At 38.9% G+C, this 23751-nt stretch overlaps 8 protein-coding genes across 16 annotated transcripts; 2 read left to right on the top strand and 6 right to left on the bottom strand.

Annotated features, from left to right (window-relative positions):
- Nucleotides 1-27: 27 nt before the first annotated feature.
- On the bottom strand, nucleotides 28-3061 carry LOC106346813. Its single transcript, XM_013786255.3, has 10 exons — nucleotides 2824-3061; nucleotides 2443-2560; nucleotides 2124-2235; nucleotides 1838-1958; nucleotides 1477-1600; nucleotides 1238-1349; nucleotides 934-1054; nucleotides 698-818; nucleotides 479-590; nucleotides 28-365 (listed from the first exon to the last, which is right to left on the bottom strand). Exons 2-10 carry the CDS (start codon nucleotides 2538-2540, stop codon nucleotides 309-311), a joined length of 978 nt encoding a protein of 325 aa, XP_013641709.2. The 5' UTR covers nucleotides 2541-2560; nucleotides 2824-3061; the 3' UTR covers nucleotides 28-308.
- A 152-nt stretch (nucleotides 3062-3213) lies between these two features.
- LOC106346816 (mediator of RNA polymerase II transcription subunit 15a) lies at nucleotides 3214-5344 on the bottom strand. Of its 5 annotated transcripts, none has more exons than XM_013786261.3 (7): nucleotides 5266-5344; nucleotides 4818-4893; nucleotides 4610-4721; nucleotides 4326-4443; nucleotides 4021-4132; nucleotides 3725-3836; nucleotides 3214-3444 (listed from the first exon to the last, which is right to left on the bottom strand). In XM_013786261.3, exons 2-7 carry the CDS (start codon nucleotides 4880-4882, stop codon nucleotides 3403-3405), a joined length of 561 nt encoding a protein of 186 aa, XP_013641715.2. In that variant the 5' UTR covers nucleotides 4883-4893; nucleotides 5266-5344; the 3' UTR covers nucleotides 3214-3402. The 5 variants fall into 5 exon arrangements, with proteins under 5 accessions (XP_013641715.2, XP_013641714.2, XP_013641717.2 ...); XM_013786260.3 differs by having other exon boundaries at nucleotides 4818-4925; nucleotides 5266-5330; XM_013786263.3 differs by having other exon boundaries at nucleotides 4818-4890; nucleotides 5266-5310.
- Nucleotides 5345-6348: 1004 nt separating this feature from the next.
- Nucleotides 6349-8508, bottom strand: LOC106346815 (mediator of RNA polymerase II transcription subunit 15a-like). Of its 2 annotated transcripts, XM_013786259.3 has the most exons (8): nucleotides 8374-8448; nucleotides 8198-8306; nucleotides 7977-8094; nucleotides 7744-7855; nucleotides 7451-7571; nucleotides 7101-7215; nucleotides 6892-7003; nucleotides 6349-6744 (listed from the first exon to the last, which is right to left on the bottom strand). In XM_013786259.3, the coding sequence occupies exons 3-8, from the start codon at nucleotides 8072-8074 to the stop codon at nucleotides 6688-6690; spliced, it is 615 nt and encodes a 204-aa protein (XP_013641713.1). In that variant the 5' UTR covers nucleotides 8075-8094; nucleotides 8198-8306; nucleotides 8374-8448; the 3' UTR covers nucleotides 6349-6687. The 2 variants fall into 2 exon arrangements, with proteins under 2 accessions (XP_013641713.1, XP_013641712.1); XM_013786258.3 differs by lacking the exon at nucleotides 8198-8306 and having other exon boundaries at nucleotides 8374-8508.
- Nucleotides 8509-11314: 2806 nt separating this feature from the next.
- Nucleotides 11315-14266, bottom strand: LOC106346810. The gene is made up of 5 exons (XM_013786249.3): nucleotides 13801-14266; nucleotides 12181-12237; nucleotides 12018-12080; nucleotides 11858-11929; nucleotides 11315-11766 (listed from the first exon to the last, which is right to left on the bottom strand). Exons 1-5 carry the CDS (start codon nucleotides 14137-14139, stop codon nucleotides 11668-11670), a joined length of 630 nt encoding a protein of 209 aa, XP_013641703.2. The 5' UTR covers nucleotides 14140-14266; the 3' UTR covers nucleotides 11315-11667.
- Nucleotides 14267-14932: 666 nt separating this feature from the next.
- LOC106346809 lies at nucleotides 14933-17069 on the top strand. The gene is made up of 5 exons (XM_013786248.3): nucleotides 14933-15924; nucleotides 16054-16136; nucleotides 16297-16408; nucleotides 16491-16543; nucleotides 16618-17069. The coding sequence occupies exons 1-5, from the start codon at nucleotides 15051-15053 to the stop codon at nucleotides 16759-16761; spliced, it is 1266 nt and encodes a 421-aa protein (XP_013641702.2). The 5' UTR covers nucleotides 14933-15050; the 3' UTR covers nucleotides 16762-17069.
- Nucleotides 17070-17115: 46 nt separating this feature from the next.
- Nucleotides 17116-18275, bottom strand: LOC106346808 (chlorophyll a-b binding protein CP24, chloroplastic-like). The gene is made up of 2 exons (XM_013786247.3): nucleotides 17852-18275; nucleotides 17116-17742 (listed from the first exon to the last, which is right to left on the bottom strand). Exons 1-2 carry the CDS (start codon nucleotides 18076-18078, stop codon nucleotides 17193-17195), a joined length of 777 nt encoding a protein of 258 aa, XP_013641701.2. The 5' UTR covers nucleotides 18079-18275; the 3' UTR covers nucleotides 17116-17192.
- Nucleotides 18276-18376: 101 nt separating this feature from the next.
- LOC106346806 (extensin-like) lies at nucleotides 18377-20913 on the bottom strand. The gene has a single exon (XM_013786245.3). The coding sequence runs from the start codon at nucleotides 20623-20625 to the stop codon at nucleotides 18508-18510; it is 2118 nt and encodes a 705-aa protein (XP_013641699.2). The 5' UTR covers nucleotides 20626-20913; the 3' UTR covers nucleotides 18377-18507.
- An 860-nt stretch (nucleotides 20914-21773) lies between these two features.
- LOC106351369 (ribonuclease 3-like protein 1) lies at nucleotides 21774-23235 on the top strand. Of its 4 annotated transcripts, none has more exons than XM_013791178.3 (4): nucleotides 21774-21989; nucleotides 22110-22317; nucleotides 22594-22708; nucleotides 22829-23235. In XM_013791178.3, the coding sequence occupies exons 1-4, from the start codon at nucleotides 21936-21938 to the stop codon at nucleotides 22980-22982; spliced, it is 531 nt and encodes a 176-aa protein (XP_013646632.2). In that variant the 5' UTR covers nucleotides 21774-21935; the 3' UTR covers nucleotides 22983-23235. The 4 variants fall into 4 exon arrangements, with proteins under 4 accessions (XP_013646632.2, XP_013646631.2, XP_013646633.2 ...); XM_013791177.3 differs by having other exon boundaries at nucleotides 21784-21989; nucleotides 22107-22317; XM_013791179.3 differs by having other exon boundaries at nucleotides 21784-21989; nucleotides 22107-22317; nucleotides 22597-22708.
- The last annotated feature ends 516 nt before the right edge of the window (nucleotides 23236-23751 follow it).

Raw genomic sequence — 23751 nt, forward strand, 5'->3', positions numbered from 1 at the left:
TTAATCACCAAAGGTTACATTTATCTATATGGTTAATTAGCAAAGATTGCAATCATTAATGGTTGCAAGGTTTCATTGTATAGTTGCACACATTCAATAAATACCGAAGAGGAGGACTACAAGCCTGACTTAACATGAGAGAGAGCAAGGCGAGGCTTCCTCCGCAAGAAATATGTTACCGATTATAAAAACTTTTATTCATGCCTTTAACTTTGGAGGCTTTTAAGCTCTACTTCTTAACATTATCATCAATACATATGTGGAATCGCCTGAAAGTTCCAAACGCTCCCCCTTCAACGCAATTTTACTTAGTCGTCCTTTTCCATAGTCTGCATCTTTAAGGATATTTTGCGAAAGTAATCCACCTGAAACTCGAAACAAACCATGCTCAATCAAGAAATTTTCACAGCACCGTCATCCCCACTGCTTCACTAATGTTAGCTAAAAATATAATGAAGAAGAGGGAAGTGAGTGAGACCTGGTTTAAAGCAGTGTTGAATATTAACTCCTCGAAGCTGATAGCGATTCTCCTGAGCTCCTCAATTCCTTCTTGCCCTGAATACGAAACATGTTTCTTCAGTGTTTCCATTCTGCGCCAAATGACAAAAAAAAAAAAAGAAGATATTATTCATAGGTCAAGGCACTACTATGACAAAACGTTTTTAACAAAAACAAAAATAAAATGAAACGAACTTACAGCTTGTCGATATTCTTCTGGCGTGAATCAGGTGGCAGTTGAATTCTCCAATGACCTGAGTTTATGGCAGGTTCCACGTTCAGGAGAGAAGGCTCTGCATTGTCCTTGATCAAATGATTCACTGTGGGATATTCACAAAGCATCAAGGGTTTAGACCATATAAGCTCCACAAGGAGAATGCGTTATTTAGCACACTAAAACCAGCTTCTGCCAAGTACACGAAGGACGTTGCTTACTAATTTCATCCAAGGTTAGGTTGTTACTATCAGCAAGGATAGAAGAATCGAAACCAGCTGCATTTTGAGCTTTAGTCTCCATAGTCAGGATCTTCATCGATATTTTCCGGAGGTAATCAGTCTGAAAATTCAAAAATAAAAAAAGAAAATCAGGATCATAGCTTTCATACACCAACGGTATAATGGGGGGCTACAAAAGATCATATCTTATTTTCCCATGTCCATTGGTTTTTGCAAATCTCTAATATAAACCCACACTAACCAAACAAAATTAATATAAAGGAGGACAAGAGGTGTGTGTTACCTGGTGAACAGCACTGCTGAAAATTTTCTCCTCGAACCTGGCAGCAATTCTCTTGAGCTCGTTAATCCCTTCTGGTCCAGAATACGGAAAGTGCTTCTTTAGTGTATCCATTCTGCGCAAGTAAATCATGTAAGAACAATTACCAAAAAATTTAACTTATATATATAATAGCAGCATAGAAACCTTCTAGTTATAGAAAATATATATATACAAAACAGGAGATGTGATGATGAAGTTACATCTTGTTGACGATGTTCTGTCGTGAACCCGGTGGCAGTTGAGTTCTCCAGTCAACTGAGTTAATGGCAGGTTCTTCGTTCAGGAGAAAAGGCTCTACATTGCCATTATTGATCATGAGATTGTCTGTGGAATATTCACAAAAGCATCAAAGGGTAGATCTTATAAGAAAACAAAACACATAACAAACCAAATGGAATCTATTTCAAATGAAGGCACGGAGGACAAAGATGGATAACAATTAACCGCTGAATACTTCATAGTAGGTGCCTATTGTGGCATTTAGATTAGCTCACACACATGGAGAATAATGGATTAACCAAAACCAGCTTCTGCTAAGTAGATGAAGGACGCGTTGCTTACTAAGTTCATCGAAGGCTAGGTTGCTACTATCAGCAGGGATAGAAGAAGCGGAGCCGGCTACATTTTGCGATTTAGTCTCCATAGTCAACATCTTCATAGATATTTTCCGAAGGTAGTCATTCTGAAAGTAACAAAATAAAAGAAAATCAGGATCGGTAGGTATACATGGCCAGCATACAGAGGACGTGTCATATGCTTATTTTCCATGTCCATTGCTTTGGCAAATCTCTATATAAAACCATATACTAACGAAACAAATACAGAGGACGTGTGTATTATTTATTACCTGGTGAACAGAACTGCTGAAAACTTTCTCCTCGAACCTTACAGCTATTCTCTTGAGCTCGTTGATTCCTTCTGGTCCAGAATATGGAAGGTGCTTCATTAGTGTAGCCATTCTGCGCAAGTTGCAAGTCAATCATGTAAGAATAATTTACCAAAAACAAAAAAAGCTTATTGATCAAGAATATATAATAGCAGCATATAAACCTTCTAGTTCTAGAGGATATATATATATATATATATATATATATATATATATATATATATATATATATATATATATATAATTAAAGAAAAAAAGGAGATGTGAATGATGAAGTTACATTTTGTTGACGATCTTCTGTCGTGAATCAAATGGCAAATGAGTTCTCCAGTCATTTGCGTCCATGGCAGGTTCTCCGTTATTAACCGAAGGGGCCATCAAGATCAGGACTTTTATAACTTCAGTTAAAAAAGAAAAACAGATCGATTAAAGTGTGATTAAGCTCCAAATGTCTTGTAATTATGGAGACTTAGAGCACAAGAAAACAAACTATTGATCTAAACTTCTGATCAAGTACCAACTTCTTTCACTGATTGGTCGACATAATACTTGTAAACGTGAAATAAACAAGCCACGATACTTTTCTTTTCTTGCATCCGGACCAGAAGAAGAAAACAAACCCCTAAAATCAAAGACGGAAAATTCGAGAAAACAAAATCACCTCAGATTTGCTGCAAGGGCTTTCGGGGATTCAGAGTTGCGACGAGCAGAGACCAAAGACCAAGACCAAGAACTTGCTTGAACATAAATGTAAATAGAAAAGTGAAAAGAGGTGACATGGCCTTATTATATGAACCCAAATATGTAATGAATTTTTCAGAGAAAAGATGTTACAAGGGGCCCACTGAAATTTGATTAGTCAGAACTAAAAAAAAAACTATTTTATTTTATTGCACACATTTTTTAAAGAAAAAAATCTGCCCCATTGCCTTCTTAGCATTTTGATTAGATTGTGGAGTAGTATTTTGTTTAACAAATTATCAATCAACTTTTTTACCTCCATTAAAATTTACTTCTGGATCCACGTCTAATTAAATTTAGTTACTGAATCTAATATCAACCATTATACTTATTCATTTCTTAAGAAAAATAAAATAAATGTTCCCTTAAATCAACTGCTACAAAATAGTTTTGATTCTACACCAGTTAAATAAAGGAAACGTTGTTTTTCCTTGTTGAGGATTACGGATGCGTTAGAAAAATCCCTCCATGTTTATTCCTGCCTCGAACTTTGGAGGTTTCAAGGTGTGATCTTGAAGGATGTTTTGTGAAGATAATCCACCTGAAACTCGAGATAAACAGAGAATATCAAACCAAAAGAAGTTTTGATATCAAGGTTCACTGTCGCTGGAGAGAGGATCATACGGTAACAAGGTTCATTGGTTTGCAATCCATATACGGTGAATTTGCCTTTTCTAGAGCTAAAAACGCCACTCCACAGCATGTAGATTAAGAGAATAATAATAACTAATTGTTTTGACTTAGACCACTATAAACAAGAGTTTTGCTGCATGAATTTCATTCCACCGTCCTACCGATATTACAAGATAGAAAGATGAAACCTGATCAATAGCAGTGTTGAAAATCAACTCCTCAAAGCTATCAGCAATTTTCTTGAGCTCTATATCTCCTTCTTTCCCACAGTTTGGAACATGTTTCTTTAGTGTTCCCTTTCTGCTCAAATGACAAAACAAACAGTTTAACTGTACATCATCAACATAGGTCACACCTACGGCACTGTGTCAGAACGTTGTAACATTGTTTTTCTACAGAGCTTTAGCACTAAGCTGGCTCTGAAGTGAGCAAAGATGACAATTTCGAATAGACAACTAATACGCAGTGTGTATAATGAACTTACATTTTGTTGGCATTCTTCTTGCGTGAATCCGGTGGCAGACAAGTTCTCCAGTCACCTGTGTTCACAACAGGCTCTGCTTCGACGGGTCCTTCGACTGTCATCTGATGACAACCTGTATATGTTCACAAGACGACTTAACAAATGAATTGTGATGATATTTCAAACACACCCAAAAATTTCATGTTATTATTATGTGTTCTAGTTTATATCATATACATACATCTAAGCTTACATGAAGAGATCAATGCGTTAACTTTACACACCAACAAAAGCTAATGCTACTACATGCATGAAGGGCTTTATACCCGGATTCAAGGGCAGACGGTTATAACCACCAGGGATCGGTAAAGAAGAACCAGCTGCATTTGGTGCTTTAGTATCCAAAGGCAGCATCTTGATGGATATTTTCCGAAGGTAATCAGTCTGAAATTTCGAAAAGAAAACAAGGATCAGTTATATATACATAGCTAGCTATCATATAATGGGGGCCTTAAAGATCATATCTTCTTGATCCATGTCCATTGCCACTCGCCAATCTCCATAGAAAACCACACAGAGGGAACAAAATGTACATAGGAGGAAGTGTTACCAGGTTAACAGCATCGCTGAAAATTTTCTCCTCGAATCTGGAAGCAATCTTCCTGAGCTCGTTCATTTCCTCTGGTCCAGAAACTCGAAGGTACTTATGCAGTGCTTCCATTCTGCATGCAAGTAAAATCAAGTAAGAAGAAACAAAAGAGAACTTATTGATCTATACAACAAGAGATATTATGATGATGAAGAAGAAGTTAAGTTACATCTTGTTGACGACCTTCTGGCGTCCACCAGATGGCAATTGAGCTCTCCAGTCATGTGTGTCCATGGCAGTTTCTCCTTTATCAACACAAGTCCCCATCTAAGTACTTCTATTATATAACTCAATTAGAAAACAAGTTAAAAAGTGTGATTAACCCTCACATGTCTTGTAATATTTTCTAGGGCACGATACACTGAAAAAACGCACTGTACCAGCGTATGGCACAAGAAACAAACTATTCAGTTGAACCTCTCAACACTAGTTCAGTACCAACTTCGTTCAGTGATTGGTTGAAATTAAAAAAAAAAAAAAATCATATAATCTCCTCCTTCTAAAATGGAAGGAAAAAGAAAACGAGCCACAATGCTTTTCTCGCAGCCCAGCCACAAGAAGATAACGAAACCCTAAAATCAAAGACGAAAAATAACGAAATTCGAAAAGCAAATCACCTCAGGTTGCGGGGAGGACGACGAGCAGGGGACCACCAATACTTTGCTTTGCATCTAAATTTGTAAACAGATCAAATGAAATCGAAACTAGTATGTGTAAACCGGCCCAAGTAAGCAATAAAGAGGAGACACGGTCTAGTGAGCCCAGATATATAGGCCCAATATAGTGTTACAAGGAGGACTCACTGAAATTTTATTAGTCAGTACAATTATCTAAACTTTATTTTATAGCATTTTGATTATATTTTTAACTAAGTTTTACTAATAGTGAGACTTATTTATCTTTATCGGTCTATTTATATTTTTTTCTGCCATCATCAATCCATTTATATTTTAAAACTGGGTGTTTTTTTAGATAATTTAAAGGGAAATTTTGGATAAATGCACTTCAATATATTAAAAATATATATTAAAAGAAAAATATATTTATGATTTTTTTCTAAATAAATCAATTAAAATTTATAAAATGATTTAAAAGATAAATATATTTATAGTTTTTAGTATAAAGCCAAATAAACAAAAAACTGACGGTATCTAAACCAAACCAAATCAAAATAAATATGATTTTTTAAAATTTAATTTATATAATTTAAATCGGTTAAGCTATTTTAAATCAGTTAATATATCTTTAAATAAATTTAAATTTATTAGACTAAACAATAAAATTAGTAAAAATCTACAAATTATCTCTTTTTGTTCTGTATATTTAATTTTAATAATTCATCAAAATAATATTTTAAAATATCTTATATAACTACAAATTATATATAAAATTAATATATAATTCATTAACTCTTAAGTCTCTAATTTCTGTCTGGCTATTTATTCAACATTGATAGATCAAAGTAAGGCAATGCCTTCGAATCTTCTTCTCATTACTTGGGAACAACATCATTATATATTCTCTCAGTTTCATAATAACTGTCATTTAAAGTTTTTGCATACAAATTAAAAAAAATTTATTAAATTTGATATTTTGCTTCTATTTAATACATTATTTTGTTAATTAGTAAGATAAAAATAATGGTAAAAAATAGAAAAATTATTTCATTTATGCATTAAAAATATAAACGACATTTATAATGAAAGAAAAATTAAAAGGCTAGAATAACGCTTAATAGAGCATTTAACAAAATATTGTATGTGAACACTGGACAGGTAATTAAATGCTTTTGCATAAGCAAATAGCATACATACATACAAACCCGAAGAGGACTACAAGCCTTACTTAACATGAGTGAGAGCATGGCGAGGCTTCCTCCGCAAGAAATTTTTCATCGGCGATTATACAAACGGAATTAACATTCTTTTATTCATGTCTTTTAACTTTGGAGGCTTTCAAGCTCCGTTCTTAATATTATCAATACATATTATATGGAATCGCCTGAAAGTTCCAAATGCTCCCCTTCAACGCAATTTTACTTAGTTGTCCTCTTCCATAGTCTGCATCTTTAAGGATATTTTGCGAAAGTAATCCACCTGAAACTCGAAACAAACCATTCTTAATCAAGATGGTGTCAAGAAAGCACACATGAAGTTTAATAAATTTTCACAACACCGTTCTCTACCATCCCACTCCTTTCAACAGTGTTGGCAAAAATAGAATGAAGAAGAGGAAAGTGAAACCTGGTTTAAAGCAGTGTTGAAAATTAACTCCTCGAAGCTGATAGCAATTCTCCTGACCTCCTCAATTCCTTCTTGCTCTAAATACGGAACATGTTTCTCCAGAGTTTCCATTCTGCTCAAATGACAAAAGAGTAGTACTTATAGGGCAACGCACTATGACAAAATGTTATAACATTATGTTTCCTACAGATATATATTACTGAACTTACAACTTGTCAACATTCTTCTGGCGTGAATCCGGTGGCAGTTGAGCTCTCCAGTCACCTGAGCTCATGGCAGGTTCTTCGTTCAGGAGAAAACGCTCTACATTGATCATGAGACTGTCTGTGGAGTATTCATAAAGCATCAAAGGGTAGATCTCCATAAGAAAAAAAACACATAACAAACCAAATGGAATATTTTCAAATGAAGGCACGGAGAACAACGAGACCACAAAGATGGATAAACTATTAACCGCTGAAACTTCATATTTAGGTGCCTATTGGCATATAACTCACACACAAAGGAGAATGCATTTTCAAAACCAGCTTCTGCTAAGTACATGAAGGACGTTGCTTACCGAGTTCATCCAAGGCTGGGTTGTTACTATCAGCAGGGATAGAAGAAGAGGAACCAGCTGTGTTCTGATCTTTAGTCTCCATAATCAGCATCTTCAAGGATATTTTCCTGAGGTAATCAGTCTGAAAATTCGAAATAATAAGAAAAATCAGGTATACATGGCTTTCAATACACCACCGTATAATGGGGCTACAAAAAGATCGTATCTTTTTTTTTCCATGTGCATTTCCCTCGTAAATCTCTAATATAAAACAACACTAAAGAAACAAATATAGAGGAGGACGTGTGTATTACCTGGTGAACAGCACTGCTGAATACTTTCTCCTCGAACCTGGCAGCAATTCTCTTGAGTTCGTTAATTCCTTCTGGTTCAGAAAATGGAAGGTGCTTTTTTAGTGTTTCCAGTCTGCGCAAGTGGCAAGAAAATCATGTAAGAACAATAAAACAAAAAGAAACAGCTTAGATACCTTCTCGTTCTAGAGGATATATATAAATAGAAAAATGGAGATATGATGATATGAAGTTACATCTTGTTGACGATCTTCTGTCGTGAATCAGATGACAATTGAGTTCCCCAGTCATTTGTGTCCATGACAGGTTCTCCGTTATTAACAGAAGTCCCCATCAAGATCAATACTTTTATAACTTCAATTAAAAAGGAAAAAAACAGATTAAAGTGTGATTAGCTCCAAAATGTCTTGTAATTATGGAGACTTGGAGCACAAGAAAGCATAATGCTGAGTTAAACCTCTGATCAGTACCAACTTCGTTCACTGATCGGTTGAAATAATCAAAATTCATATATTCTCCTACTTGTACAAGGAAAAAAAAGCGAGCCACAATACTTTTCTTGCTTCCTGACCACAAGAAGAAAAACAAAACCCTAAAATCAAAGATTTTTGAAAAATCGAGAAAACAAATCACCTCAGATTTGCTGCAAGAGCTGTGTTGAGGGTTGCGACGAGCAGAGACCTAGACGAAGACCAAGACCAAGAGCTTGCTTTGAACATAAGTGTAAATATGTAATGAATTTTTCTGAGAAAAATGTTACATGGGGACCCACTGAAATTTGATTAGTAAGAGTTAGGCCTGGACTTATTATCTGAGATCCGGATTAGTTCCAAAATCTGCTCCGGATCCGCTCTGAAATATGATATTTGGGATATCCGAATCTGGATAGTAAAATCTCGGATCCATCAAAACCGAATCATGATATCTTGATTTTTAGGTCCGGATATCCGAATCCGTATTTTTTAAAAAAAAAAATTTAAATTTTATTGATAATTATATTGATATATTAATATTTATAGATAAAATTAGTTTTTCTAATATTATATTTTAATTTTTAATACTATATACATAGATATATATATATATTTATAAATCTTGTATAAATATTTAATTTATGTATTATTTTTTAAAATTCAAATATTTTAAAAAATATTTTTTATTCCTTTAAATATTTTTACGAATTCGGATGCGGATCCGGATATCCGCGGATAATATGATATCTAGACGGATATTCAGAATCCAGATATTCGGAAGCCACAAATCTGGATCTGAAAACTAAATCCACGGATCCAACGAATCTTGATCCGGATACCTTAACTTTCCGAGATATCCCTCCTTTGTATTTTGATTAGATTGTTTTAACTTTTAACGGAATATGGAATTATGTATCTTGATCAATGGATTTCTATTGTATTATTAGATGTTATAGTATTTATTGTTGACAAAAAAAAGATGTTATAGTATTTATTAAAACCTATTAAAATTGTGCTTAAAAGACATCGAACAATAACAAAATGTCACTTCACTTAGGTAATGTTTTTTTTATCTGGAATATCCGGCTAAAGCAGATCCAATTGCTTGCAAAAGAGATTAGATACCCCTTTTCACTTGGCCAAACGAACGAATAGTCTAAGTGTGAGGTTTCGAACCCGGATCCTTAGAAACTTTCCGATCCGCCTTCGTCGCTCGACACTTGGTTCACTTAGCTAATGTTTCAACGTATGAACAACTTATTAGTTTATAAAATATCAAACCAGAAGGAGTTGATATCAAGGTTCACACAAACGAATCAGAAGTTTTTGTTTGTAATCCATAGACAGTGGTGAAATTGAATACCTAGAACCAATCGTTACGCATGAAATTCATTCCACCGTTCTACCAATATTACAAGATAAAAAAAAAAGATGAAACCTGATCAATAGCAGTGTTGAAAATCAACTCCTCAAAGCTGACAGCAATCCTCTTGAGCTATTTGTTTCCTTCTTTCTCACAGTTCGGAAATGTTTCTGTAGTGTTCCCTTTCTGCTCAAATGACAAACAGTTTAGCCGTACACAAACATATTTAGCATTAAGCTAGCTCTGAAGTGAGCAAAGATGACAATTCTGGAGAGAATGTATAATGAACTTACATTTTGTTGGCATTCTTCTTGCGTGAATCCGGTGACAGACAAGTTCTCCAGTCACATGTGTTCACAGCAGGCTCTGCTTTGACGGGGCCTTCCATTGTCATCTGATGAGAACCTTTATATGTCCAACAAGACGACTAACAAATGAATCGTGATAATATTTCAAACACACTCAAAAAATTTCATGTTATTATTATTATTATTATGTGTTTTAGTATATACTAGCATATAAATCTAACTTATATGAAGAGATTAATACGTTAAAAATCTACACACCAATAAAAGCTTCTGCTACTACATGCATGAAGGGCTTATACCTGGATTCAGTGGCAGACTGTAATAAACACCGGTGATAGGTAAATGAAGAGGTAAAGAAGAAGAAGAAGAAGAAGAACAAGCTGCACTTTGCAATTTAGTAGTCTCCATAGTCAGCATCTTCATGGATATTTTCCCAAGGTAATCCATCTGAAAGTATCAAAAATAAAAGAAGATCAGGAAGGTTTCTAAGCTTTACAGGTACGCCACTGCCTCACAAAAAACTCTTTGTATTACCTGGTTAGCAGCACAACCAAAAATTCTCTCCTCGAATCTGGAAGCAATTCTCCTAAGCTCTTTAATTTCTTCTGGTCCAGAGCACGGAAGCTGCTTCCTTGTGTTTCCATTCTGCGCAACACACAATGATTGGTCAATAAGAGTGAAAAGAAGAAAGATACCACCAAAAAAAAAAAAGAGAAAGATAACACAAAGGTATATCAACCAAAGTTATATCTTGCCGATTATCTTCTCGCGTGAATCAGATGGCAATTGAGCTCTCCAGTCACATGTGTCCATGACAGGCTCGCCTTTTGAAAGAGAAGGTGTCAAATTGTTATTATCCATCAAGTAACCTACGGTTTACAAGCAATGAAAAGCAGAGTTTATAGAGTAAGTAAACTCATCATAAGTTCATAACTACATGAAAACAGAGAAGAAACACAAACATTGACCAAGAATTTTACAGGAAACAAACTACCACACAGCATATGGATTATCTTTACACTCAGAACTTCTCAACAGATTTATATGAATTGAGCTTTTATACAGGATATGGATGATGAGTATGAAAAAACTCATTAGAAGAATGAATCCACCGAGGTATTACAACTTGTTAATAATAAATATCTCATATGATCAGCACCAGTTTTAATGATCTATTCTCGTAGAACACTTCCACACATTTCATAATTGTTATTAAAAAAGTAGATCATCCATCGACAGAAACTTCAATAGAGAGAATACTTCTCTCGCATCCAATATCTCATATGATCAGCACCAGTTTTAATGATCTATTCTCGTAGAACACTTCCACACATTTCATAATTGTTATTAAAAAAAGTAGATCATCCATCGACAGAAACTTCAATGGAGAGAATACTTCTCTCGCATCCAATACCACATAGCAGAAGATGGAAAGTCGAATTGTAAATTTATAACAAACAATAAAAGAAGAAACGTACCTATATAATAGATTAATTATCAAATTACATCTCATCTTTTGATAGCACAAGAGAGAGATCAAAAACTTGCTACGACGTAAGAATTAATATCTATGAAAGAAAAGAAAAAGACTCAAAAACATTTAACTCGTCTCCACTGCCATTAGAATCCTTTTCCCCTTCCGCAAAGAAGACAATGACAGGGGAGAACGATTATCTATTTATAGACTTATCCATATCATAAATATAGTTACAGTTATAGCGTAGTCTTGAACGTGTGTGGCTGACAAAAGAATATCCATGTTTGATGGCTGTGCTGTGGCTGGTTATATATTAGCTGGTTCCACAGGGCTGTTATCAAGGGGTATGTTAAGGTCAGGCAGCAAAAACGAGGAGGAATCATCATTCTTTTGTGACTCAGCAGCCTGCACATACATATCTACCACCTGTAAAAGATATATATGGGGTACATATTTACTCAAATATGTGATCATGTTTACTAGGTTTTGTTTTAACCTGCTGGATTTTCTTTAACGACTCGTTTCTTGCTCTTTGTTGCTTCAGCATATCGCGCATACTTGCGAGTTCCTGATTCACGCAACAAGTAAAAAATGTTAAAGAGGTTTTGGACTATGCACTTGACGTTCAAAGAAGATGGGAAAAGAGTTTTTTTTACATTTTTGAGGCTTTTCTTTTCCTTTAAGAGCAAGCTCTCTTCCTCTTTAAGTTCAGCAAGCGTCTGTGGAGAGCCACATACAATGATTAAACATAAGACATAATAGTACATAACTATGTGATTCTACCAGAATAGGAAAATACTTATTTTTTGGTTTGCTTACCTTTTTCTTTCTTGATCTCTTGAAAGGGGTTGTTGTTGTTACACTCGTTTGAGATATCTGCATGAAAACCCACCAAGAAGATCAGATAGTGGCTTCTCACAACATATCAAGTTCAAGCCACATTTTAAACCAGTTCGCAATGACTTCAGAGAATAAAGAGACATGTTATTCACAAGCCCATAATCAGCATATACCATCATTTCAAGTTATCAACTAGAGTGGAAGTGTAGTAGATACACAAATGATACGATTAAAGAAGAATCTCTGCTACATATAAAGGATGATCATAAAAATAAAGTGGTCAATCAGTAACAAAGATATCACTACTTAAAGGTCTAAACCAAATCACTAAATCTTAGACATATTTAAAAAAAAACATTAAACGAAAGGAATCTTCTTTCTTGGTCAACTTCTTACACCAAGGAAAAAAGCAAATATGAACAGAGGTGCCTCTTTTTCTCCTCTTACGTCGAGACACACCCAATTCCAAAGGAAGAATAGAATCACGTGACTGGAGCGTGACTTTACGCGTGTCTTCCCTTGGCAACAAACCCCACACCTCTCCCTTGCCTCCCATTGTCACGAATTATCCACATAACCACATGTCACTATCACATTCCTTTTCTTTTTATTTAATTACTTCTAACCCAAATACTGGTGACTTTATGGCTTCTTCTACTTATTTAAGTTGATTCCAGCTTAAACCATATAGAAAAAACTGCTAAATTTTTTCATTCAGAAAAAAGGAAACTGCTAAATAGACGAGGCTGTCAATAATAATAATATAATCTCACAATGGGAGGAACAGGGGTAAGTGATTTTGACCAGACCAAAGGTGTTTTGGTTTGCAGTCAAAGTGTCGTGAGGGAAGTTTTTGACTTTTTATTCCACGTCAGCATTAACCTATGGGAGTTGCTATGCGCTACGCTGCATCTGATTACACCACACACGCACCAAACCCATAGCCCAGACCTAATTCGCCACGAAAACGCCTCTCGACCCATAAAAGAGGCAACCCCTCATTATAAGCAATTTTAAATAACGCCAGCGTAACTACTCTAGTTGACCGAATTATCCCTGAGCAGGCTCTATGACAAAGGGTAATCTCGTCAATCCCGACCAGCTTCAGGAACCAAGAACAAGAAGCATCGTGACGTGAACTTGATAACCAAAGAGGCAACTTCTAGATGCGAGGATCTTATTGAAACTGACACTGGAAACGCAGAAAGCTAAAAAAAAAAAACAGAGAATATATACTTCGAGTTTAGAAGAACGTGCCGCTTAGTACGGTAACTGAAGAATATAACGGTCAACGTATAGTCGGAGTATTGAATCGAAGAGGGCCTAAGGTTGCGTGACCGGCAAAGAGACCGATCCCGTAAGGAAATGACGAAAATGACCTTAAGAGAAACATAGAAAAATGGAAGTAGTTGCGATAAAAAAGGAAGACCGAGATAACGTGAAGTCGGATATCGCCAAAAAAAGATATGACTAGGCTTTAGGTATTATACGGTAGCTAGTGTGGCGGTCCAGGCGTTTGCCAGTCACGCATCCCAAATAGAGTAACGCAAGAGTTTCAAAAACTAATAACAAAGGGATATCGAAATATCCAAAACGAACCTTAGATCTAACGGCCTCTGACAGTTTCACGCCGCCGCTTGACTCCTCAACTCCATCAACAGCAGGAGCGCCGCTGCCTCCGCCTCCACCACCGCTGAGAGAGGTAGCGCCGCTCCAGGAAAGAGGCGTAGTGGGACTGGAACGCGTGTGATCTCCCTTCTTTATTGACGGTGTCGCAGCCTTGCTCCTCCGCTGTCGCACGTTCCATTTCAGCTTGAGATCGGACCCGCCGTTCTTCACAGGAGGAGGAGGCGGCTCAGCGTGGTGGAGGCAGATCAGAGCCTCCGCCACCAATGAATCATCGCTCATAGCCTCCTGAGTCCAGTCTGCGCCGGTCATAGCCTAGGTTTGGACCGTCCACCAAATTAAGAGAGAGAGAGAGAGAAATGAGAAATGGTGGCGAAAAGTGGAGAAGAAGAAAAATCTCCGTGGCACATTAAATGGGTGGATTTTTATATATATGCATTAGGAACGTTTTCACACACACAGTTAGATAGATTGAAATTATTTCGTCTTTTTATTTTCTTTCTTGGTGTATGTGGGACCCACAGGAATACTTATGTGGCATCATGGAGTCTTTGTGCTTTGTCTCCAAGCCAAAGTAGCGTCTGAACTATACGCGCGATGAATGAGATTGTTTTTTTATTCCTTGCTTGACGGTTCGGTTACATCCACTGTATATGCAGTTTCGGGAAAATTTTGTGGACGTGTGAGGTCTTTCTTATTGTCATCACTTTCACGCTTAATATGGAACTTCATAGTGTTATAATGCCATATTATTGCCATTGTAGTATAAGGTATACATAGACAGAACATTGTAATCTGTACTTATTTTCCCTTTTACAGAGATGTTTTAAAGTTTAAATTATGTATACAGATATCTATTCATATTTACTTTGTATATTTTTTTTTGCAAAAATCAATGTTAAGATTGACAAAAGTATTTTTAAACAAACCAGTTCCCATGAAATGGTCGGTTAGTTATAAAATACTCCATCGCCTATTGGGCCTCAAGGGTTTAAATAGAAAAGAGTAAAAGATCAATGGGCTTTTCTCACATGTCCTTCATCGGACACTTTCCGCAAAAGAGAAGTAGTTTCATTTCAGAATTATATCCGGTTTATCAGACTTCGCCTGAACCGGGAAAAGTCTTAAACATTTCATTTCAACTAAACCGGATTCACTGTAAATCCATTATCGTCGTCGTCATCATCATCCAAAGCCCTAAATCCTTCAAAGCAGCCACAACCATGGCGTCTCTTCTCGCCAGACGTCAACGAAGGCTCCAATCAAACCCATCTCTCACTCGTTTCTTCTCCAACTCCTCATCAGACCCACCTCCCCAATCCGCTGAAAAGCCCTCCCAGCCACCACCGCCACCGTCGTACTCTTCTCCCTTCACCGACATCAAGTCCACTCTCAAGCAGAAAATACAGCAGGAGCAAGAGAGAAAGCCATTCGCTGGATCCTCCGACGCCCAATCTCCGAATCGCGGATCGAGTAGTACATTCTCCGATCACAAGTCACGCGGGTCTCTACAGGATCTGGGAATCAACCTCGCCAAGTTCCAGCGCAGATCCACCGCCGCCGCTCCACCTCCGAGGGATTCGTCGCAGTCTCGGCCGCACATTTCCTTCGAGGCGCTCTATAAGCAGAACGTGGTAGCGGATCCTCGGAATCGCAAAGCGGAGGAGATCGATTCGAGTAACTTATGGGAAAATTTGAAGACTTTGAAGTCAAAGTCCAACGCTTTGAACAACGGGGAGATGAAAGGAGTGTCCTTTCGAAGTTTCAAGAGCACTTTGAAGGGAAACGCTGGAAGAGGAGGAGAACCATTGCCGGCTTCAGTCTTTGGGAATGAAAGGGAAGGTGAAACAGAGGAGATGACGACGGAGTTTCTGAAGATTTATAGGGAAGATGAGTTGGGTGAGAAGCTAAGGAGGCTTAGGCCAGAGGGGAAGAAAGAAGAAGGATGGTTCTCGTTGGAGGAGTTGAATGAGAGGTTGGTTGAGCTAAGGCAAGTGGAGGAGAAAGAGGTTTATAATCAGCGTGGGAACGTGTCTGTAATCAGAAATGTTATTGGAACGTTTCGGAATGAAGCAGCCATCAATGAAGCTATTTCCCGTACGTTCTAAGCCTCTGATGACTCTCTGAGCTTCGTTATTGGTTTGATTTTGTTGTCTGTAGCGATGTATTGCTGTTGAAATGACATTTTATGTCGTCTGAGGACTAAGGAGGTTTATGTGATTGCAGAGCAGAATCAGGACATTATGGGATATTTGGATGGTACCCCTGAATACAAGCTTTATCCTCCAAAAGATGATCTTGTTGATACTGTAAGTATTTTTGTCGCTCTTGGACCTTGAAGCTAGTAGTATTTGGAAACAAAATGCTTCTTTGGTCTATGATGGTTTTATACAATGCTATTGTTGATCTGTTGTGGCCGTTAAATAAACTATGGGTATTGATCTTTTTTATGTGACTTCGTCAACGAAGTACTTCCACACAGATAATCTGTCATCTGCGGAGAAGATGAAAATTGAGCTCACGAAAGTCAGGGAAGATTTCAAGATGTCGGAATCTGATTGTGGGTCTGCACGTGTGCAAGGTAAATTCTATGTATAAGGCGAATGGTTCTGAGACGGTTTTGGTTAGATTGTCTTTTGATGTATCCGGTCTCTCCTTTGTAGTTGCGCAGCTCACTACTAAAATCAAGCATCTATCCTCTGCTCTGCACAAGAAGGTAAAACTTCAAAGTTTATATCGATATTCTTTATGTACCCCCTAATGCCTTACCCTGTGGCTGTATAACCGCAGGACAAGCACTCTCGGAAGGGACTTTTTGCTATGGTGCAGAAACGGAAGAAGCTGCTGAAATATCTAAGACGAACTGACTGGGATTCTTACTGCCTTGTCCTGTCAAAACTCAGCCTTCGTGACAACCCGGATTACAAGTTCTAAGCTTTGTGCACTAAGAACCCCATGGTTCTATCTCCGCACTCTTTTGGTTTAGGCAACACTCTGTTGTGACTTGTGAGTGAGACTTAGCTGTTCAAACCCTGTTAGGCATTTTACTCTCAGGAAGAATCTCGACCAGCTCTATTTTGTTTCTCTATTGTTTCACTTTGAGCTCTTCAGTCATGCATTTTGCTGCAACAGAATGAAGTTATGTATCTCTTTCCTTCATGTTTAATAATAGGGTATTAGTCCCTTCCATATTTGGATTGTGGTAATAAAAGTTAATACGAACACGCCTTTTCATGATTTCATTTTACATTTTTTCATAAGCAAAGTTGATATTTTGAAGCAATGATATGATCTTGACCCGAAATGTCACATTCAAGAAGAGGGAGCATCAGGTTATATCTACAGACTCAAAAACATCATCAATCTTACAAACCAAGGGCACCTAGAGGCGTTTTCCCCTGACCAGCCTCAAAGTAAAAGATCAACATTGCAAGCATAGCAAGCCTCGAGTGCTTAATCTCCGCAAGCTTCAACCGCTCCAGCTTCTCCCTGTCTGGCTCATAAACACCATCACGCGACTTCCCGGCGAGACCCAACGGATCAAAGAATCTTCCACCTGGATATCCTTGATCACCAGTGTAGTTAGCGAAATTCTCAGCGGTCCTCGACCACGGGGTCGCCCACTCAACAGACTGAGAGTCAGGGTTGAAGAAGTCCACCCACCGTTTGCTCTCCACCCAGCCCATGAGAAGCAGCTGGGTCCCAAGAAGTGACCCGAAAGAGAAAGGTGCGATGGCACGTGGATCAGCTCCAGCTTCGAACCACGGCACGCCGCTCCATGCCTGGCCAACGAAGATTCCAAGAACAGCTGCCATCGCCCATCGGCCGTGGATCAGCTCTGCCTCTCTGTACCATTTCAGAAAAGCCGGGTCCTTTCCTAAACCCAATGGGTCGAACCCGAAGTCTCCGGGTAGCCTATCAAAACCATTCACATCACATGTGACTCAGAAAATTCTTAACTTTTTGAGATTCAGTCTACAAATGATCGTTCATGAAACGTTGAGTTTTGAGTGAATAGACTTACGAGCCGTCGAGCCATTCAGGGTCAAGGAAGTTGCCGCCACCTTTAACGGCGGGGATCCAAGATTTCTTGGGCTGAGCAGCCGCAGCAGCGACAATCAGAGTTTTCCGGCCAACTCTCGCAGCTCCAGCGCCTACGTTGTTTCCCAACGCGGCAGCACTCCTCTTGCCTCCGGCGAGGAAGGAAGAACCAAGACCGCTGAGCACAGCTCCGGAGACAGCCATCGCCATGAGATCTCTAATAAGTCTCCTCTGTTTTTTTTTTAATCTCAAGAGTGGAAGTGAGTGTTGTGTTCTCTCTGTTTTCTGGAGAAAAAAGAATCGAAGAGAGGAGATTTAGAGGGAGAATGAGGAGATGATGAGAATCTATAGACGAAATCTCAGAGGCTGTCGTGGATAGATATCTAACCAATCAGAACTCAGAACCAACTTCACCATATCCACATCACTCACCCTTGTCTCGTACTTACCAACTCAGCATTTGTATATTCTGTTTTTTTTTAAATAAAAATGACACGTGGACAACTCTGATTATTAACTTGTTGAAAATGCAAATTTACAGCCATGAATATGTACGAGGTGGCATTGCTTGCTTATTACGTTTAGGTTACGTTACATATTTATCATTTAAAAAGGGAGAAATTTCAAAAATACAGAAAATCAGCGATTAAATGGCGGGGAATCCCAAGAGGGTGCAGGAAGCTGAACCACCGGTTGATTTGAACCCATGTCCGGGTTTGGATATGGATTTTCCGGTATTGTTGGGTTGGACGTAACCGGTGGTTGCTCCGGCGGTAGCCATGGATTCGTTACCTCCGGTGGCGTGGTAAAGACGGGAGTTTGCGGTGGGAAATCTCCTAAGGCTGGTGGTGTGCAGAATATTGGAACTGTAGGTGGATCTTGCACGATCGGAGGTGTTGTGAAAACCGGCGGAAGTTCTTGAACCGGTGGGGGTAGAATGGGCGGAAAATCTTCAACTGGTGGAGGCAAAATAGGCGGCAACTCTTGAACCGGTGGAGGTAAAATGGAAGGGAGGTCTTGAACTGGTGGAGGAATAACTGGCGGGAAATCTTCAACTGGTGGAGGCAGAATCACGGGAAGGACTACTGGCGATGGTGTTGATTGGTCAATTGGTGGCTCGGTTGTTTCATCAGGTGGTGGAAACTCTGGAGTTGTTTGGTCAGGTGGTATTATCGGAGGTAGGTCTTGAACCGGTGGAGGAATAATTGGCGGGAAATCTTCAACTGGTGGAGGCAGAATCTCGGGAAGGATGGGTGGCGGTGGTGTTGACTGGTCAATTGGTGGCTCGATTGTTACATCAGGTGGTGAAAAATCTGGTGTAGATAAGTCAGGCGGGGATGGGATCAGTGGAAAATCGTCTACTGGTGGTGGGAGAAGTGAAGGGGTATCCGGTGCGGGTGGTGGAGTTCCAGTGGTTATATCTGGCGGTGGAAATTGTGAAGTTGGTGGTGTTAATGTAGAACGATCTAATGGCGGAGGAAGGATGATAACAGATGATGGGGGTGGTGATCCGTTGGTTGTATCAGGTGGTGAAAACCATGTCACTGGTGGGAGGTCAGCCACCAACGGCGGAGGAGGTGTATCATTAGTCCCTGGGACTTCGGCTCCTAAAATAGGAGGCGGAGAAGGTGATTCGGTTGTTCCTGGATTTCCTCTTCCTAAAAGCGGAGGTGAACCAGTGATTAATGGAGTGCCCCCGCCTAAAAGAGGAGGAGGAGGTGAACTGGTGATTCCTGGAATGCCGCCGCCAAATAAAGGAGGAAGAGGTGAACTAATGGTTCCCGGAGCTCCACCGCCTAAAAACGGAAGTGGTGAACTAATGGTTCCCGGAGAGCCACCGCGTAATAGAGGAGGAGGTGAACCTGTGATTCCCGGAGCTCCGCCACCTAAAAGAGGAGGTGGTGAACTGATGATTCCTGGACCGCCACCACCTAAAAGAGGTGGTGTCATCGTAAATGGTGGCAGAGAAACTGAGCCGCCAGGTAGTGTTGGTGGTGAGATAAGACTAATGGAAGGGGTGGTGATGGAAGAGAAGAAGATAATGGTGGTGGAAGAGGAGCAGAAGGTGGCGGGAGGGGTAGAACCGGAGTAGGTGGAGGTAAGATTGGAACCGGAGAAGGCGTTGCTGATGGTGTTGGTGGTGGCAGCACTGGAGTAGGTGGAGGTAGGATTGGAACCGGAGAAGGCGTTGCCGATGGTGTTGGTGGTGGCAGCACTGGAGTAGGTGGAGGTAGGATTGGAACCGGAGAAGGCGTTGCCGATGGTGTTGGTGGTGGCTGAGTTGGAAATAAAGGTGGTAACGGAGGGAGTATAATCGGTATAGGGACAAATGGGATAACGGGTGCTACTGGTGTCGGTGGGCAAGGCACTGGTGCAGGTGGAGCCGGTGCCGTGGTGCAAACAACACAAGGCTGAGCAGGAGGCGGTGCCGGGGCTGAGACACAAGTAATGCAAGGCGCCGGGGGTGGAGACGGTGTCGGGGTTGTGACGCAAGTAATGCAAGGCACGGGAGGAGGAGGCGATGGTGGTGGCAATGGTGGAGGTGGGCAAGGAACAGGGATTGGCGGTGGTGGTGGTGATGCTTCTACACAAGTAACACACGGTGGTGGCGGTGGTGGTGGGCAGGGTGTGACAACCGGGGGTGGCAGTGCTGGTGGTGAAATAGGTGGTGGTAAAGCTTGCGGAGGAGGCAGGAAAGGGTTTTGAGGACAAGGCACAATTGGGAAGTTCCATTGACCGCAAGTGCCAAACACGCATCTAAAGAACACATCGCATTTAGTAGCAAAGGCTTCGCCGTTTCTACTTCGGTTTTGTCTTCTGCTTTTGACCCTTCCGTGTCTTTTTCTAACCAAACCTTTCTTGTCTTGGTCTCTTTGTGTCTGTGAATTAGCAATAGATTCTGTTATTGAAACACTAAACAACAGCAGTGTAACTAAACATATTATTACAACTCGTTTCATCTCTGTTTTTTTCTTCTAACTTCCTAAGCCATGCAAGAACTGAACAACGCATATGTATACATTTATAGTAGAATCATTGACGGTCGGCAATGCTTTGGAATTTTGGGAATTTCTACGTTTGTCACTACGAAAGAAAGACTTTAATTTTGTAAGCATTCAATGAATGATTTTGGTAATAAAGGAGAATAGTTATTTGGTTTCACAATCCAATGCAAAGATGCAATAAGTAAAACTGACTACTCGTAATTTAGAGCTCTGAAGTGAGTGTTAGCCAGCTCACAGCCTCTCTGTTCAAAGAATATTGAAGTGAATATCGACAGAAATTGTGTTGTAGATTTGTAGTAATCTCTAGTAAGTCCGACTTTAAGCAGCACAACATATTTGGTTACGAGATAGAGTCATCTGTTACATCAATAGACCAACCAAGATCATGATGGTTGGATTTTAAAAGCGGTTTGGTTAATATCATGGGTCTAAAGATCCGGTTTGATCGGAACTGGTCAAAGAAGGCACGCCATCTGGAAGAATGGAACGTGGAGATGAAACATATTTGAGTAGAGTAGATAAGATGAACATACAAACAATAAGTAAGAGAGTAGAAGAAGTAAAAAAATAAATGCATGCAAATAACACATATAACGTGGCGCTAACTCTTCGATTCTTCTCTGCTGCGAAGAAAACAGCATTGAATTAGAAACGAATTCTTCTTTTCGAGGAATTGTAATCTTGTCTCACGCCGTTGCTTAAGCTGCTCTGCGTTATTACCTGACCCCACCACACATTAAAAAATCAAAGCTTAAAAGGCCTTATTCGTATTGGGCCAGTTTCTTCAAACCGTCTCTAAGTTAGCCCACTAAAAGTGGCCTTTAAGGGCCGTTAATATACGAAACGAAGCAAAGGCCTCTTTAAATTTAAACCCCCATGTAATTAATTATGATATCTCCCAAGTACACGGATAAACACATGTGTTCCGAGTTCCGACACAGACGAGAGAAGACACGAACTACTTATTACTGGGAAAGTTAAAGGTCACCAGAAGATTATCATAAAAAAATTCGAGCTAATCTATAAAAAAAATTCACTTTGTCATCTTCTTCAGTCTCAACGATGTATCTCCCTCCTGAAGATCCCTCATCACCAGTTCCCAACGCTTCCTCTATGGTAAGAATAATCCGATTTGATATATAAATTTCCCGGTTGAAATCTTAACCCTAACTTGAGTTAGTGTCAGTTTTCAACTGTTTTGGGGTTTAATCCATTTTTGTTTTGGTTAATTAGCAGACACCAAAACCGAGGATGATGATACAGAGATGCGAAAATGGGTTTAAGATGAGGAAGCTGAATGATGATGTTGAAGAAGACAATGACTCTTCAAAGATGGAGTCAAACATCACACATGTAGAGGCTGAGAATAAGCTTCCTGTAGTTTCTGAACCAGAAGCAGCAGCAGCTTTGGTGCCTCATGCAACCAAGTCCGAAACTACTGAAGGTAATGGACTTTTACTCATTTTTACTTATCTGCGGTTTTGTAATTAAGCTACAAGGGTTTTAACTTTTAAGAATTCAAAGCTGTCACTCTATTGAATGAAACTGTTCACTGATATGTTTCCTTTCTTGATATGTTTCTTCAAAATTTCATTTAATGAAAAGCTAAAAGTTTTCAGATGGTGTCTCAGGTTTCAGGTTTTTAGTTATGATGATGCATGTTGTTACATCTATATTGACATTTTGTTTTGTTTTTTTTTTTCAAAATGCGTGTGTTTAGAAGAGGCTCAGAAAGTGTGTGCCAGAGAACAGTTGTATAAGCTATGTGGTGTGAGGCATTGGAAAGCACCATTGTATACGTTCTTCAACCAAGACGGCCCTGACAATACGAAATTGTAAGTGTGGGTTTGGTTTCTCCACTCTCTCTCTGTCTTTTACATTTTGTCTTCTTTTCAGATTAAAATCTTCTAACATTAACATGGCTTTTTTTTGTTTTTTGGTTTGTTGTGGTTCAGATTTAAAGTTGAAGTCAGTGTTGAAATCAAGGAAGCTTCAGGGATAACGGTACTGGAGTGTTTCGGGGATCCACACAACAAGAAGAAAATCGCAGCTGAGCAGGCAGCAGAAGTAGCGCTTTGGTTTCTCAAGAATGTTGGTCATACCCTTTAGACTGACAAAGCTTCTGGGCGGACAAGGCAACAGGAGAAGCGTGTAATGATCTTTGCCATTTAGAATCTGTTAACATGACTACGTAGTCTTCTAGTTTTTTCATGCTAATTGGCATTTGATAGAAGAAGCTCTACCTAGGTAGGGAGCTCAAAAGGTAAACATGCTCACCTCGTATGAGAGACTATGTTGATTTCTATCAAAGGAAGTAAACTTTAAAAGTATGGGTTATCAATTCTATCTCTTTTGTTTCTCACCGCAACAGTCAGTCAAAGAGTGGACTCAGATGAAATGATTTTGTCAAAGATATATAATATCTAGTAGATAAATAAAGGACTTGCATTGACTGAAAAAAACTGCTCCTCTACCATCTATTGCATGACTAGTATACAACTGTAGATGACTATCTTACAGAAGTTTAAGTCAGAGGATGAAAAGTGTATTTACAAGAATAGTATTACAAAATCTAAGCTTAGACTACTGTTCTACTGGCTTTATCTGGAATATGTGCAAGAATTTTAGCCTGTCTTGGCAGCATCTGTATGAAACAGATGTTAATGAAAGAGCATTTGAAATGTTCAAGGCTCAGAGATCAAACAAAGTGGTAAGGCTTGAACATCTGACAACAAAACCTTGAGGGATATAATAAATTCATATACAATAGAGATAAAAATTGAATTAGTATCTCGAACCAAGTGGGAAACTAAAAAAAAAAGAAAAAAAGAAAAAATAATGTACGTATGAGAGAATACTTTATGATTGCGTATATGTT

Source organism: Brassica napus, chromosome A6, assembly GCF_020379485.1.
Source record: "Brassica napus cultivar Da-Ae chromosome A6, Da-Ae, whole genome shotgun sequence".
Lineage (NCBI taxonomy): Eukaryota > Viridiplantae > Streptophyta > Magnoliopsida > Brassicales > Brassicaceae > Brassica > Brassica napus.

Coding starts and splice junctions, on each gene's coding strand:
- LOC106346808 (XM_013786247.3), bottom strand. CDS start 18,078: ATGGCGATGGCTGTCTCCGGAGCTGTGCTCAGCGGTCTTGGTTCTTCC. Junction 17,743..17,851: donor CCTGAATGGCTCGACGGCTC/GTAAGTCTATTC, acceptor TGGTTTTGATAG/GCTACCCGGAGACTTCGGGT.
- LOC106346809 (XM_013786248.3), top strand. CDS start 15,051: ATGGCGTCTCTTCTCGCCAGACGTCAACGAAGGCTCCAATCAAACCCA. Junction 16,409..16,490: donor TGGGTCTGCACGTGTGCAAG/GTAAATTCTATG, acceptor TCTCCTTTGTAG/TTGCGCAGCTCACTACTAAA. Junction 16,544..16,617: donor CCTCTGCTCTGCACAAGAAG/GTAAAACTTCAA, acceptor GTATAACCGCAG/GACAAGCACTCTCGGAAGGG.
- LOC106346806 (XM_013786245.3), bottom strand. CDS start 20,625: ATGCGTGTTTGGCACTTGCGGTCAATGGAACTTCCCAATTGTGCCTTG.
- LOC106346810 (XM_013786249.3), bottom strand. CDS start 14,139: ATGACCGGCGCAGACTGGACTCAGGAGGCTATGAGCGATGATTCATTG. Junction 12,238..13,800: donor CAGAGGCCGTTAGATCTAAG/GTTCGTTTTGGA, acceptor GTTTTCATGCAG/ATATCTCAAACGAGTGTAAC. Junction 12,081..12,180: donor AGAGATCAAGAAAGAAAAAG/GTAAGCAAACCA, acceptor GGCTCTCCACAG/ACGCTTGCTGAACTTAAAGA.
- LOC106346815 (XM_013786258.3), bottom strand. CDS start 8,074: ATGGGGACTTCTGTTAATAACGGAGAACCTGTCATGGACACAAATGAC. Junction 7,856..7,976: donor CAGAAGATCGTCAACAAGAT/GTAACTTCATAT, acceptor CCACTTGCGCAG/ACTGGAAACACTAAAAAAGC. Junction 7,216..7,450: donor CCCAGCCTTGGATGAACTCG/GTAAGCAACGTC, acceptor AATACTCCACAG/ACAGTCTCATGATCAATGTA.
- LOC106351369 (XM_013791177.3), top strand. CDS start 21,936: ATGTATCTCCCTCCTGAAGATCCCTCATCACCAGTTCCCAACGCTTCC. Junction 21,990..22,106: donor TTCCCAACGCTTCCTCTATG/GTAAGAATAATC, acceptor TTGGTTAATTAG/CAGACACCAAAACCGAGGAT. Junction 22,318..22,593: donor CAAGTCCGAAACTACTGAAG/GTAATGGACTTT, acceptor GCGTGTGTTTAG/AAGAGGCTCAGAAAGTGTGT.
- LOC106346816 (XM_013786260.3), bottom strand. CDS start 4,915: ATGGGGACTTGTGTTGATAAAGGAGAAACTGCCATGGACACACATGAC. Junction 4,133..4,325: donor CCGTCTGCCCTTGAATCCGG/GTATAAAGCCCT, acceptor GAACATATACAG/GTTGTCATCAGATGACAGTC. Junction 3,445..3,724: donor TCAACACTGCTATTGATCAG/GTTTCATCTTTC, acceptor CTCGAGTTTCAG/GTGGATTATCTTCACAAAAC.
- LOC106346813 (XM_013786255.3), bottom strand. CDS start 2,540: ATGGCCCCTTCGGTTAATAACGGAGAACCTGCCATGGACGCAAATGAC. Junction 1,350..1,476: donor CAGAACATCGTCAACAAGAT/GTAACTTCATCA, acceptor TTACTTGCGCAG/AATGGATACACTAAAGAAGC. Junction 591..697: donor CAGAAGAATATCGACAAGCT/GTAAGTTCGTTT, acceptor CATTTGGCGCAG/AATGGAAACACTGAAGAAAC.